General features: G+C 49.2%; 1 protein-coding gene across 1 annotated transcript; it reads left to right on the top strand.

Annotated features, from left to right (window-relative positions):
- The first annotated feature begins 2,578 nt into the window (after nt 1-2,578).
- Nucleotides 2,579-8,635, top strand: LOC100501384 (MA3 domain-containing protein). The gene is made up of 4 exons (XM_008650198.4): nt 2,579-2,804; nt 2,929-3,265; nt 6,206-6,300; nt 6,447-8,635. Exons 2-4 carry the CDS (start codon nt 2,989-2,991, stop codon nt 8,235-8,237), a joined length of 2,163 nt encoding a protein of 720 aa, XP_008648420.1. The 5' UTR covers nt 2,579-2,804; nt 2,929-2,988; the 3' UTR covers nt 8,238-8,635.
- Nucleotides 8,636-14,474: the final 5,839 nt, after the last annotated feature.

The raw sequence follows: 14,474 nt of genomic DNA, 5'->3' as shown, positions 1-14,474 counted from the left end.
GTCCCTTTGTGAAGAGAACGGCTCCGATACCAATTGAGAGCACCTAGAGGGGGGGGGGGTTGAATAGGTGATCCTGTAACACTTAAAAACTTAAGCCACAAAAACTTGGTTAAGTGTTAGCACAATAACCGCCAAGTGGCTAGAGAGGAATCTTCAACAAAACACAATAACCAACAAGATCAATCACAGAGATGGCACGGTGGTTATCCCGTGGTTCGGCCAAGACCAACGCTTGCCTGCTCCACGTTGTGGTGTCCCAACGGACGAGGGTTGCACTCAACCCCTCTCAAGCGGTCCAAAGACCCACTTGAATACCACGGTGTTTTGCTTGCTTTACTCAATCCCGTTTGCGAGGAATCTCCACAACTTGGAGCCTCTCGCCCTTACACTTGAAGTTCGCAAAGAAGCACAGAGCAAGGGAGGATTAGCAACGCACACAAGACACAAGAATCAGAGTGTCAACACGCACACAAGTCGCAACAAGAGCTCGCAACACAACTCAATGAGTTCACAACTCCACTAGAGCTCTATATGCTATCACAATGAAACAAATGCGCGGAATCGAGGTCTTGGTGCTTAGGAATGTTGTAGGAATGCTTGGTGTGCTCCTCCATGCGCCTAGGGGTCCCTTTTATAGCCCCAAGGCAGGTAGGAGCCGTTGAGAGCATTCTAGGAAGGCTGATCTTGCCTTCTGTCGACTGGCGCACCGGACAGTCCGGTGCACACCGGACACTGTCCGGTGCCCGATTTCCTTCCAAAAATGGCGCAGTCGACCGTTGGCAGCCTGAGAGCCGTTGGCGCACCGGACATGTCCGGTGCACACCGGACAGTCCGGTGCCCCCTTCTAGCCGTTGGCTCGGCCACGTGTCCCGCGCAGATTGCGCGACCGACTGTTGGCCCGGCCGACCGTTGGCTCACCGGACAGTCCGGTGCACACCGGACAGTCCGGTGAATTATAGTCGTACGTCGCAGGTGAATTCCCGAGAGCGGCCACTTCGCTCGAGCCAGCCTGGCGCATTGGACACTGTCCGGTGTTCCCAGATTGAGCAGAGTCTTGGCTGCTCGAGCCAAGACATTTTCAATTGGATTTTTCCTGTTTCCAGCACTTAGACACAATACATTAGTCCATAAAACAATGTACTAAGTCTGAGAAACATACCTTTATCCTTGATTTGTACTTTGTCCACCTTTTTACACTTAGGCACTTGTGTTGGACACTAAATCACCAAAATACTTAGAAATGGCCCAAGGGCACATTTCCCTTTCAGCCACCTCGCCCAAACTCGGGCCCGGACCGGCCACGTCGCCAGGGGGGCCATCATTACCCTGCCCCTAGCTAGCTCAGGCTACGGGGAACAAGACCGGCGTCCCATCTGGCTCGCCCCAGTAAACAAGTAATGATGACACCCCGCACGCTCCATGATGACGGCAGCTCTCAGCCCCTTACGTCAGCAAGGAGACGTCAGCAAGGATCCGACAGCCCCGACAGCTGTACTTCCGCAGGGTTCCAGCTCTCCTCCGACGGCCACGACATCACATGAACAGGGCAGCAACACCTCTCCGACAGTCACGACGTCATGTACATAGGGCACTAGCTCCTCTCTGCTAGACACGTTAGCACATTGCTACACCCCCATTGTACACCTGTGCCCTCTTCTTACGTCTATAAAAGGAAGGTCCAGGGCTCTCGTACAGAGGGTTGGCCGCGCGGGAGAACGGGCCGACGTATAAGGCTCTCGCTCTCTCTCTCCCACGCGAACGCTTGTAACCCCCTACTGCAAGCGCATCCATCCGCCCTGGGCGCAGGACAACACGAAGGCCGCGGTTTCCCCTTACTGTTCTCCCCCCTTTGTGTCCCGTCTCGCGCCGACCCATCTGGGCTGGGACACGCAGCGACAATTTACTCGTCGGTCCAGGGACCCCCCGGGGTCGAAACGCCGACAGTACTAAACAACTAACTATAAAGAATGAGGTGGTGATTGATTAACTCACTCCATTCCAAAAACCAAATTAAAAAGTGAGGAGTGAGAATATGATGGACTACATTATTCCTCAAACCAAACACTCCATTATTAAACGTCCGGGAATGATGACGCCGACAGTACTAAACAACTAACTATAAAGAATGAGGTGGTGATGGATTAACTCACTCCATTCCAAAAACCAAATAAAAAAGTGAGGAGTGAGAATATGATGGACTACATTATTCCTCAAACCAAACACTCCATTATTAAACGTCCGGAACGATGACTCAACCTTGACTTAAAATCCTACGGAGTGCGTACGCGTCATTCTCATCCGCCTCCTTTGCCCTATCCAGTTACAGCCCGCCAAGTGTTCCCTAGCCACCGCCTCTCCACACCACCGGTCACCGACGGCCCGCTCCGCTCGCCGCAGACGATCTCGATCCCCAACCCCGTTCTCCCCGCCGAGCAGCAAAACCCTAACTCCCACGCAAGAGCATAGGGCCCACATGTCAGTCTCAATGACGTGCGGGCCGGCAACGGGTCCGTGGCGCCGGACCCACGCCCCACGCACTCTTCCGTATAAAGCCACGCCACGCGGCCACGCCTCGCCTGTCCTATCCTTTCCGTCACACTCGCATCGCCGTCCCCTTGGCCCTTGCCCCTTTCTCGCGCTCTCTCTCTCTCTACCCGGAGAAAACAAAACCAGACCATCAGCAGGAGACTGGGGTGTGAGTGACCGTGCGAGAAGGGGGAAAAACAATCCAAACACTCTCGCCAGCACACAAATCTCGCGCACGGGTTCGGGGGCGCCAGCTCGATCCGCGGCCGAAACCCTAGGTACGGCCGGGACAAACCCTCTCCGCTGCCGCCGCCTCCTCCACTCCTCCTCCGCCTCGCTCGAACCGCGCCTCCCCCCATTCCGGCTCGGCTGACGCGCGCGGGCTTGTTGCTGTTGCTGCAGGTGGTGACGACGGTGGTGCTCCGTGGTGGTGCTGGAGGACGAGGAGGAGGGCTGGGAGCGATGACGTCGCCGAGGAAGGACGCGGGGTTCCTGACGCAGGACCAGCGGGAGAAGCTGCGGATCGCGGTGCAGAACGCGGAGACGCAGTCGCTCGCCTCCCCGCGCTCGCCCACGGGGGGCACCACCTCCGCGCTGCTGCAGCAGTACGAGCTGCAGATGCTGGAGCAGAAGCGCGCCGCCGCGGCCGCCGCCGCCGCCCGGGGCGGCGGCGGCGGCGGAGGTGGGCCCAGGCACGTGCGCCGGTCGCATTCCGGGAAGGCCATCAAGGTGAAGAAAGGTGAGGTGGCGGAGCCCCGATCTGTTCACTCCTGCTATGTTTAGCGCCTTGATTGCTTGTTTAGGATAGGAGTGTAGGACAGGAGATAGGATAAGATGGTTTGTGTGACTCGTGTGCTGCATATTATTAATATGCTGCCTTGTTTGCATTGGTCAGGGCGCGATGCCGATACTGGTTGCAGCGTCATATATGTAAATTTTTTGCTTACGTTGCTACGGATGTAGGTCCAGCAGCTCCGTTCATATAGCTCTGCTTGTTTATTAGGAGGATCTATACTTCTTCGAGGCGTCTCCTTGCTGCATATAGCTCTGGATTTCTAGTGTCCTGCTAGTTTGTGGCTCGTGAAATGGTGGACTCATTATTAACGCAGAGACGTAGCATTGATGCGAATTGTTGTGTAGAAACATTGATGTTTTTCTAGCTGGTTTTATATCTGCCCAACAGAAACTGTTAAGTATATAAGCACTCTGTTTAAAATATTCTGTGCTATATATACATGTTTGTTATGTAGAACTGTAGAAGGTTGGTTGTGAATGCATAATGGTTGTTCATTGTGCGGGTTGACTTCTAGTCTCAGCTGTCAATAGGGGATTAGCTGGTGGTTGAGCCACATAAGGGAGTGATTTAGTTGGACCATGCCATTTGTATATTTGGCAGTGTAGTGATTTCTATCGGAAGGCCAATTCATTTGGGGTATGTGCATTCTATCTTCACTCGCCACCCTTTTAGCTATTTCTGTCGCCAACATACTCTTTTGTCGTATTTCTGTGTAACTATACAAACTGTTTCTTGGATCAAAATATGATACAGTAAAATTGACAGTGCAAATTGTGCCCTTGGTTCTGATAGCCAGCTTTCAGTTAGTTGAACCACTGAATTTTCCTGTGTGATGGTATGATGTGAACCACCTTGCACAATCCAGCTGCTAAATCAAGGGCGCACTGAAAGTAGCTCCTGTGTGCCATGTAGGATGTTTTATACGTGATTTGTTTTTATTAAGCACGGCTACTACATTTGTTTTTGCTTATCAATCACCTATCATCTCGTTTGGCAAATTGTGTCCTGAACTCCTAATTGGGGTTCTGTAGAGCATTCTTTGACTTGAACCTAATCATTCAGAATTGTTCCATTCCTTTCAGTTGGCAATTTTACCTGATGATATTTGGACTTTGTCTACGCATATGCAGTGTTTTTAAGGCGTCGCATAGGCGTCCAGACGCTCGGATAATTCTAGGCGCCTTGCTCGCCTAGGCGCCGCTTAGGCGTTAAGGTGGTGATCATGTTTATTTGCTCGCCTTACTGCCTTAAGAACACTGCACATAAGTGTGTGCAACCTGCATGTCGAAAAGTGGGCTGAGTGGAAAATCCATACCTATCTTATAGCATGTGCTTCTATTGCCTTTATTTAATTGTCAATTCTTGTTGTCACTGATCACAATATTCATCCTTGATACTGCCAGCTATCTATGCACATTAAAACATGGTCTGCAGTGCTGTTTTGGACTTACTTTCAACCTTTCCTTTTTTTGTTTAGAAACTTAGGTTATAATGTAATTTTACATTTTTGTCTTTCAGTCATGGTTTCCTTAATCTGTTTTATATTCACATGGTGTATTAGGGATATGTTTAGAAGCATGTTTGCTTCCAGGTCTACCATGAATGCATAATATGGTTATATCTTGTGCGAAAGCAGGATATGTATCAACATAATTTGCTGTTATAAAATACCACCTGTCAGGTGTACTTTGGATGTCCATGTTCCTTTAGCTTTATTCTGCTTATTGTAGTCCTTGCAACTCAAGAAACAAGAAAAGGATCCATCTATGTGTTAGATCTAGTGTTATGGTTGCTAGTTCGGTGAGGGATTGGAGCTGCTTGTGGAACAGTACCCGCCAATGAACAGTAGATACGTAGAGGGCATTGGAGAGGGAGGATCGATGCGCAGGAACGCCAGGGCCTCTGCCCATGGCCGAGCAAGAGGAGGGTTTCTCCTATTTCTTGCCTACTTTATTTCTCATCCATTGATTACATAGATAGACCAGCTGGCCACCCTTATCTAGTTAGAGATCCTTATTTCCTTAAAACACTCCTAAAAACTCTCAACAAACTACTAACTGATGACCTTCCTAGATAATCTCAACTAATCTTCTTATCCTTTGACCTGCGCTTCTTGCTGCTGCTCCTTGCCGCAGCCCCCTTTGGCCCTGACATCTAGTTTATCATATTAGGGATGGCCATATGCAGCCTACATGTAACATTTATAGCATGCGGCCGACTATTTATGTAGCCTACATGTGATTTCCATGTGTGTTGTGCAAAGATATGAAATGCAAGTGTGCAATGCGTACTTTGGACTATACTACTTTGAAAACTCATGTGCCTTCTGACACTGTTGCATGCTATGGAGTGTCGGTTGTTTAGTTCTTGCGAGTATTTTATTTTATGCATGACATTGTTGACTAACTACTTATGATCTAAGGCAACACATAGATGGGATTAGGCCCGATTTGATGACAATAGCTTTGTAAAAGCATCTCCAAAAGCCTTTCTAAATTTTACTATCTAAATTTTAGAGTCATTTGTATAAAAATCACTTTCTATATCTTTTCAATCTCCAACAGCTTTTCTATATCTTGTTTATACTTTAGAGAGTCATTCACGTTTTCTATATTTGGCTAGCGAGAAACCCGGAATAGAAGATGGCTGTATTTGGATAACCATTTAGACAAGCTGTTGGAAGGTATTTTTCTAAAAAAATCTCTATTATTAGATATTAGAAAGAATATATAGAGTCTCTTGGAGTTGCTCTAAATACTATTGTGAGTTGTACTTGTACCTAAGATTAGTACTACCATGTTTTATACTTTCCAAGATAGAAAAATGTGAAATATATCTATGGTCTACAGTATTCTAATTGACTTGCTGAGGTTTCTGTTGCAGATGGAGCTGGCGGCAAAGGGACTTGGGGCAAACTAATTGAGACTGATGCAGAGGCATGCCTTGATCGAAATGATCCAAATTATGACAGTGGTGAGGTAAGGACTATTGACTCTGCTACCAACATTTGAGTGTCAAAAGTTCAATCTCAGAAGCTATTGTAAATCATCTTTTTAATTTAGCTCAAAGTGGTTAGTATCCAACCATACATGTACATCGATGTTGATGTCTTTTTGCTACTCAGGAGCCATATGAGTTAGTTGAGGCCCCTGTTTCAACCCCACTAGAAGACTACAAGAAATCTGTTGTCCCTTTAATTGAGGAATATTTCAGCAATGGGGATGTAAAATTAGCTGCTTCTGATCTTAAAGAGTTGGGTCATGATGGTTTCCACTGTTACTTTGTCAAGAAGCTTGTTTCCACAGCAATGGATAGGCATGACAAGGAGAAAGAGATGGCATCAGTGCTTCTGTCGTATCTTTATGGCAACGTGGTCAGTTCAACTCAAATTAGGCTGGGATTTGTGCTGCTATTAGAGGCTGTTGATGACTTGGCTGTTGACATACCTGATGTGGTTGATGTGCTCGCCCTTTTCATTGCACGTGCAGTTGTTGATGACATTCTGCCACCTGCTTTCCTCAGCAATGCAAAAGTGAGTCTGTCAGGATCTTCAAAGGGTATGCAGGTTGTACAAATTGCAGAGAAAAGCTATCTTTCAGCACCCCACCATGCAGAGTTAATTGAGCGACGATGGGGTGGTTCAACCCACATCACAGTAGAAGAGGTGAAGAGGAGGATTGCTGATCTTCTGAAGGAATACATCAGAAATGGTGATACAGCTGAGGCTTGTAGGTGCATTAGAGAATTGGCAGTGCCGTTTTTCCATCATGAGGTGGTGAAGCGAGCTCTTACTCTTGGAATGGAGAGTCCAGCTGCTGAAGCTCTTATTGTCAAGCTTCTGAAGGAAGCATCTGAAGAATGTTTAGTAAGCTCTAGTCAGATGATGAAAGGATTCCACCGTGTTGCTGAGAGTCTTGATGATCTCATTCTTGACATACCATCTGCAAAGTCTGAATTTCAGTTGTTGGTATCAAAAGCCATTTCTGAGGGATGGTTAGATTCTTCCTATGTGAACTCAGGTGTCAACGGAAGCGTTGAAGACGATGAACATGAGAAGCTGGCTAGGTACAAGAGGGAGGCTGTATCCATAATACACGAATACTTTTTCTCTGATGATACAACAGAGGTCATCCGTAGTGTCAAAGAGCTTGGTTATCCGGAATACAATCCGATCTTCGTCAAGAAGCTCATAACAATTGCTATGGACCGCAAGAACAGGGAGAAAGAAATGGCATCGGTTCTTCTCCCTTCATTAAGCATGGAGCTGTTCTCGTCTGAAGACATCGCCAAGGGATTTGTAATGCTCCTTGAATCTGCAGAAGACACCGCGCTGGACATATTGGATGCCTCAGATGAGCTGGGACTGTTCCTAGCCAGGGCTGTGATTGATGACGTTCTCGCACCTCTAAACTTGGATGAGATTAGCAGCAAGCTTCCACCAAACTGCAGTGGGGCTGAAACATTGAACATGGCACGCTCCCTTGCGTCGGCCCGTCATGCCGGTGAGAGGCTTCTGAGGTGCTGGGGCGGTGGAACCGGATGGGCTGTGGAGGATGCCAAGGACAAGATAACAAAGCTCCTGGAGGAGTATGAGAGTGGAGGCGATGTAGGGGAGGCATGCAACTGCATCCGTGAGCTGGGTATGTCTTTCTTCAACCATGAAGTTGTCAAGAAGGCGCTCGTGATGGCAATGGAGAAGAAGAACGAGAGGACCCTGAACCTGCTGCAGGAGTGCTTTGGTGAAGGGATCATAACCATCAACCAGATGACCAAGGGGTTCTCAAGGGTCAGGGATGGGCTCGACGATCTGGCTCTCGACATTCCTGATGCCAGGGAGAAGTTCCTTTCCTATGTGCAGCGCGCGAAGAAGAGTGGATGGCTCCTGCCTGGGTTCGGTGTGGCATCTTCGGCTTGAACAGCTGGGCAGAAGAGAAGTACGAAGCTGAAGCGGCTCAGCAAACCCAGTTTGGATGTGTGTTTTCGTCGTTCGTGGTTGCCCTTGCGCCTAGGTTAGCGGAGCGAGCCCTTCCTGGTTGCGGTGGTGGTGGCTTGTGTAGGTCTCGCATCTGACATGTTCATGCTGTTCTTGTTTCATTTCATTTAACTCTCCATAGACCCTTTTTTTTTACATCAAGCTAAAACAGAGAAGAGAAAAAAAAGACCATGTTGTAAAAGTTCTCCCATGCTCCGCCTGCATTGCGGCCGGTTTTTTCATCCTCATTTAGCTGCAATCGTGCGTTCCTGCCCTCTCATGGCCGCCGTAGCTGTTTTTCTATGCCATTGGATGCTTGGATTGTGATTGCTAGTTTGTTACTCTTTTATTCTTTGTGGAAATGGTGTGGCCTGGTGAATGCCTGGATTGCTAGCATGCACCGCCGGCCGCCCGGCACTGTATCTTTCGATGCTTTCTTTGTTTTATGATGCGACGAATGCTCATGGACTTGGATTTCAGAGACTATGGCATGGGCTTTTTCTGGTGTGGTTTCGAATTTCATGATCCAATTCAAAATTCTGAAGGATTTTAGGAAAAATTTGAATCATGCTTGTGAAAAATGAATCTGACTCTTCCAGAAAGCCCGTGCTCCAAACGGCGCGACAAGCAGGGTTATTAGAGCATGAAAACATTCGATAACTTTTAAACTCCCAATCTAACACGCCTTGAATTATCCTAAACGACCTGAAAATCCTACGAAAAATGGTTTACCATCATAATCCTCAGAAAAAAAAAATTGAAACGGAGTAACGCCTACGGTTCCATTTAAAGCAAAACAGATCTTGAACAGAGTTACCATTTACGATGTGCTATTTAAGTGCACTAGAAAAGAAAGCGCCCTATCGGGCGCCGTACAGTCCGAATTTTTTGTATTTTGTCCCTTTCTTGAAAAAAAATCACGTTTAGCCCTTAAAAAATTTTAATGTCATTTTTAGACCATTTGCTCGGCGCCATAGCCTATGGCAGACGACGTGGCGCCGACGTGGCACCGAGCTCGACACCAAGATCTATGGCGCGGAGCTCGGATATGTAATGACAAAGCTCGTCTAGCTCAATTGATAGAGTGTATGACTTTTGACCTTGAGGTTGTGGGTTCGAGCCCCATGGTGGGTATTCAATAGTTTTTTTTGTCTTTGTTATAAATTTGTTTTTTTGTTGTCCATATTTTTCGTTTATGTTGCTAATTTGTCCGTCCAGATTTATTTCTCATCTAGATTTTTTTTTGTTTTTGTGACTGCTTTGTTTATTCATCTAGATATTTTTTGTTTTTATTTATTCAAACTCCGTGACGCAAGGACCATGCACATAAGTAACCCACCCTATGGAAGTACGGAGTACTTTATAAAATCATCCCGTCGCTGTACTTTACCACACATGTGTATTGAATATCCGCAAAAGCAAAAAATCTAGATGAGAAATAAATTTTGACGCAAATCAACGGAATAAACGAAAAAATCTCGACAACAAAAAAAATCAACGACAAAGACAAAAAGTATTGAACACCCACGATGGGGCTCGAACCCATAACCTCAAGGTTAAGAGCATTGCACTCTACCAACTAAGCTAGACAAGCTTTGTGGTTATATATCCGAGCTAAGCGCCATAGATCTTGGCGCCGAGCTCGGTGCCACGTTGGCGCCACGTTGTCGGGGTTGGGGCAGCGCAGCACGTACCTCAGCGCCATAGCCTATGGCGCCGAGATGTGTTACCTCGGCGTCATAGGCTATGACGTCGAGCAAAGGGTCCAAAAATGACATTAAAATTTTTTAAGGTTCAAACGTGAATTTTTTTCCAAGAAAAGGACAAAATACAAAAAATTCGGCCGTGCAGTTCACACAAGTAGGCAAAAAGGGGGAACAAATTAAACTGGAGTACAAAGAAAGCCCGGCACACTGACGTGAGAGCAGATAAAGATACTGGTATCCTCGGTTACTTGACTGGAATTTGTGCCTAAACTGGAGTACAAAGTCTGTAACGCTGATGTTCAGGCGAGAAGCATGAGGCTGCAAAATCCCCAGGCCACACACATGTGTTGTACTGCTGTAGCGTATTAGCCGGCATCATCAGCTTACAACGGTGACATCTGTCGCCGAACTGAAGTCCAGGATCTTCTGAAGCATTGGTTTGCCGTGCTCCGTGTGCCTGTTGATGATCGGCGTGTTCGCGTTGTCAATCATGGAAAGGAAGTTCTTTGCAGGGGCACGGGGAGAGGACGGGGATGCGACTGCTTTGTTTGTAATTGGTAAGTACACAGCACAGAGGCAACATCAAGTTTCCATTTTCTAAAACAAAATGGTTGTGTTTAGAACAAAAGCATTTAGAGAAAGCTTGAGGAGAATACCCACCTAGCAGTAGAAATTGTTGCATCTTCAATCCAACTTTCCTCAACATATACCTCTCATCTTCTGATATATTCTTTTTAACTTCAGCCTTTGAAAACGGAGATGCTTTTTCAAGTTTTTCAGCTTTTACTTCCTCTGCTATGGCCTGACAAATAGTTTGAATTTATATACGTTTAGTTAGACGTCAAGTTATGTATAAAAGAACAAATATGACAGCTGAAAGCATACCTGAGATAATCTAGTCTCAATATTCTTCACAACAGTACTAAAAGATTCAGCTCTATTCTCTGTGACAGAAGTTATGTTTTGATCGTTACATAGTTTCCCCGTCATAGCAAGTTGGCAAGTACATTGTCGGGACATCAATCACCAATACTAATTTAGTCATTAAAGCATTGTAGCATTTCATCTAGTCAAAGAGTTCAGTGAGATCATGAGCATGTTCTATCCCATTTTTAGGAGTCATTGTTGTGATCTACACACTGCCCTAGTCCATTTTGCCATTCTGATCTATGAGATGATTCTTTATCCTTTGCACTACCTCCATCGTCATCAGGCGGTAAAGCATTGATGTCCAAACCTGCAGGACACATGACATTCCATTATTCTTAATCATGATGTTTGGATTCATCGCCAGAAGTGAATTTGAGTTACAAACCATTATAATTATCTCTATTTATACAATTTCCTTCTGTACTATATGAGCTCTTCAATCCTTCATCAACAGATTCATCCCTGCACCTATAGTTCCTGTAGATCCTACTCTCTCATGTTGTTTTGGATTTTTTTTCAATTTGACAAAGGTCAATCTGACAAGCGACTTCAGTTGTGTGTGTTAAGATATTTACTTACTTATATTACATAGATTTGACAATTAATGTTGACCATGTTAACTAATAAGACCCAAGCAGCTAATTTTTATAAACCAAAGTGGTTGATAAGAAAAATAAAACTATTAAAATGTCAAAAAAATGAACAGGTAGGTTGTCGGCGTTTCGAAACCCGGGGGTCCCTGGACCGACGAGTAAATTGTCGCCGCGTGCCCCAGCCCAGATGGGTCGGCGCGAGACGGAGCGTGAAGGGGGGAAGAAGCCGGAGGGAGGCAGGCGTGAGAGGTGAAATCCCGCGACCTTCGTGTTTGTCCCAAGCCCAGGTCGAGTGCGCTTGCAGTAGGGGGTTACAAGCGTCCACGCGGGAGGGAGCGAGCGGCCTCACGCGAGCACCGTCCCGTCCTTCCCCGCGCGGCCAACCTTCTGTAAGAGGGCCCTGGACCTTCCTTTTATAGGCGTAAGGAGAGGATCCAGGTGTACAATGGGGGTGTAGCAGTATGCCAACGTGTTTAGCGGAGGAGAGCTAGCGCCCTAAGTACATGCCATCGTGGCAGTCGGAGAGGTTTTGGCACCCGATTCGTGTGATGTCGTGGCCGTCGGAGGAGCGCCGGAGTCTGGCGGAAGGACAGCTGTCGGGGCTGTCGAGTCCTTGCTGACGTCCTCTTGCTTCCGTAAGGGGGCTGAGAGCCGTCGTCGTCATAGAGCGTGCGGGGCGCCATCATTACTCGTATAGCGGAGCGAGCCAGATGGGACGCCGGTCTTGTCCCCCGCAGCCTGAGTCAGCTTGGGGCAGGGTAATGATGGCGCCTCCTGTTGACGTGGTCGGTCCGAGCCCTGGGTTGGGCGAGGTGGAGGCTCCTCCGAGGTCGAGGTCGAGTCTGTCTTCCAAGGCCGAGGTCGAGTCCGAGCCCCTGGGTCGGGCGAGGCGGAGACCGTCGGCTGAGGCCAGGGCTGAGTCCGAGCCCTGGGGTCAGGCGAAGCGGAGTTCGTCGTCCTTCGGGGCTGAGCCCGAGTCCGAGCCCTAGGGTCGGGCGAGGCGGAGTTCGTCGTCTTCCGGGGCTGAGCCCAAGTCCGAGCCCTGGGGTCGGGCGGAACGGAGTTCGTCGTCTTCCGGGGCTGAGCCCGAGTCCGAGCCCTGGGGTTGGGCGGAGCGGAGTTCGCCGTCTTCCGGGGCTGAGCCTGAGTCCGAGCCCTGGGGTCGGGCGGAGCGGAGTTCGTCGTCTTCCGGGGCTGAGCCCGAGTCCGAGCCCTGGGGTCGGGCGAGGCGGAGTTTCCTATGGCACCTGAGGCCGGACTTGGCTGCTGTCAGCCTCACTCTGTCGAGTGGCACAGCAGTCAGAGCAGCGCAGGCGGCGCTGTCCTCTTGTCAGGCCGGTCAGTGGAGCGGCGAAGTGACTATGGTCACTTCGGCTCTGTCAACCGGAGGGCGCGCGTCAGGATAAAGGTGTCAGGCCACCTTTGCATTAAATGCCCCTGCGATTTGGTCGGTTGGCATGGCGATTTGGCCAAGGTTGCTTCTTGGTGAAGACTGGGCCTCGGGCGAGCTGAAGGTGGGTTCGTTGCCGTAGGGGGTCCTCGGGCGAGACGTAGATACTCCGGGGTCGGCTGCCCTTGCTCGAGGCTGGGCTCGGGCGAGGCGCGATCGCGTCCCTTGAATGGACCGATCCTTGACTTAATCGCACCCATCAGGCCTTTGCAGCTTTGTGCTGATGGGGGTTACCAGCTGAGATTTAGGAGCCTTGAGGGTACCCCTAATTATGGTCCCCGACAGTAGCCCCCGAGCCTTGAAGGGAGTGTTAATACTCGCTTGGAGGCTTTTGTCGCACTTTTTTGCAAGGAGACCAGCCTTTCTTGGTTGCGTTTTGTTCCGGTGGGTGCGCGCGAGCGCACCCGCCGGGTGTAGCCCCCGAGGCCTCGGAGGAGTGGTTTGACTCCTTCGAGGTCTTAGTGCGTTTTGCAACACTTCAGCTGGTCTGGTTGTTCCCTCATGCGAGCTGGCCGTAGCCCGGGTGCACGGTCGGGTCCCAAGTTCTCGGGCTGGTATGTTGACGCTGTCAACGGTTTGGCCGGAGCCGAGTTTGCGAGAGCAGCCCCCGAGCCTCTGCACAGGGCGAGAGGACGGTCAGGGACAGACTCGACTTTTTTACATACGCCCCTGCGTCGCCTTTCTGCAAGGAGGAGGGGGGAAAGCGCCATGTTGCCCTCGGAGGGCGCCGAACATGGTGTCTCCAGTGAGCTGGTGGTGGGTAATCCGAGTGGACGCCCGTGCCCCATTTGTTAGGGGTCGGCTAGAGGCCCGGAGGCGCGCTCCAAAAGTACCTGCGGGTGATCTGCCGGACCCGGTCCCCTTTCGACGGGGTCCGAGGGCTCGATGCCTCCCTCTGATGGGATTCCGTTACAAGATCGTTCCCGCTGGTCTCGGAAACGTCCTAGGGTACCTCGGGAGCGTAGCCCGAGCCTTGGTTATGTATCGAACGTACCCAGGGTCATCCCTCACTCTGTGTCTGAGGCGGCTGTGAACCCTTCGAGGGCCAGCCTACGAACCCCTGATCAGTAGTGGGCGCGGAGCCCAAGTGGCCTGAGGCGGCCGTTGAACCCTTCCGAGGGGCCGGCCTTCGAACCTCTGACCAGTAGTGGGCGCAGAGCCCAAGCGCTCTGAGGCGGCTGTTGAACCCCTCCGAGGGGCCAGCCTTTGAACCTCTGATCAGTAGGGAGGCTCGGGGCCTGTTTCCTTCGCGGAGAAGGATCCCTTTTCGGGGTATCCCCCTTTCCCGGTTGAAAGGGAAATGTGCCCTTGGGCCATTTCTAAGTATTTTGGTGATTTAGTGTCCAACACAAGTGCCTAAGTGTAAAAAGGTGGACAAAGTACAAATCAAGGATAAAGGTATGTTTCTCAGACTTAGTACATTGTTTTATGGACTAATGTATTGTGTCTAAGTGCTGGAAACAGGAAAAATCCAATTGGAAATGTCTTGGCTTGAGCAGCC

This window comes from Zea mays, chromosome 6, assembly GCF_902167145.1.
Source record: "Zea mays cultivar B73 chromosome 6, Zm-B73-REFERENCE-NAM-5.0, whole genome shotgun sequence".
Lineage (NCBI taxonomy): Eukaryota > Viridiplantae > Streptophyta > Magnoliopsida > Poales > Poaceae > Zea > Zea mays.
This window is presented reverse-complemented; position numbering and strand designations above follow the sequence as displayed.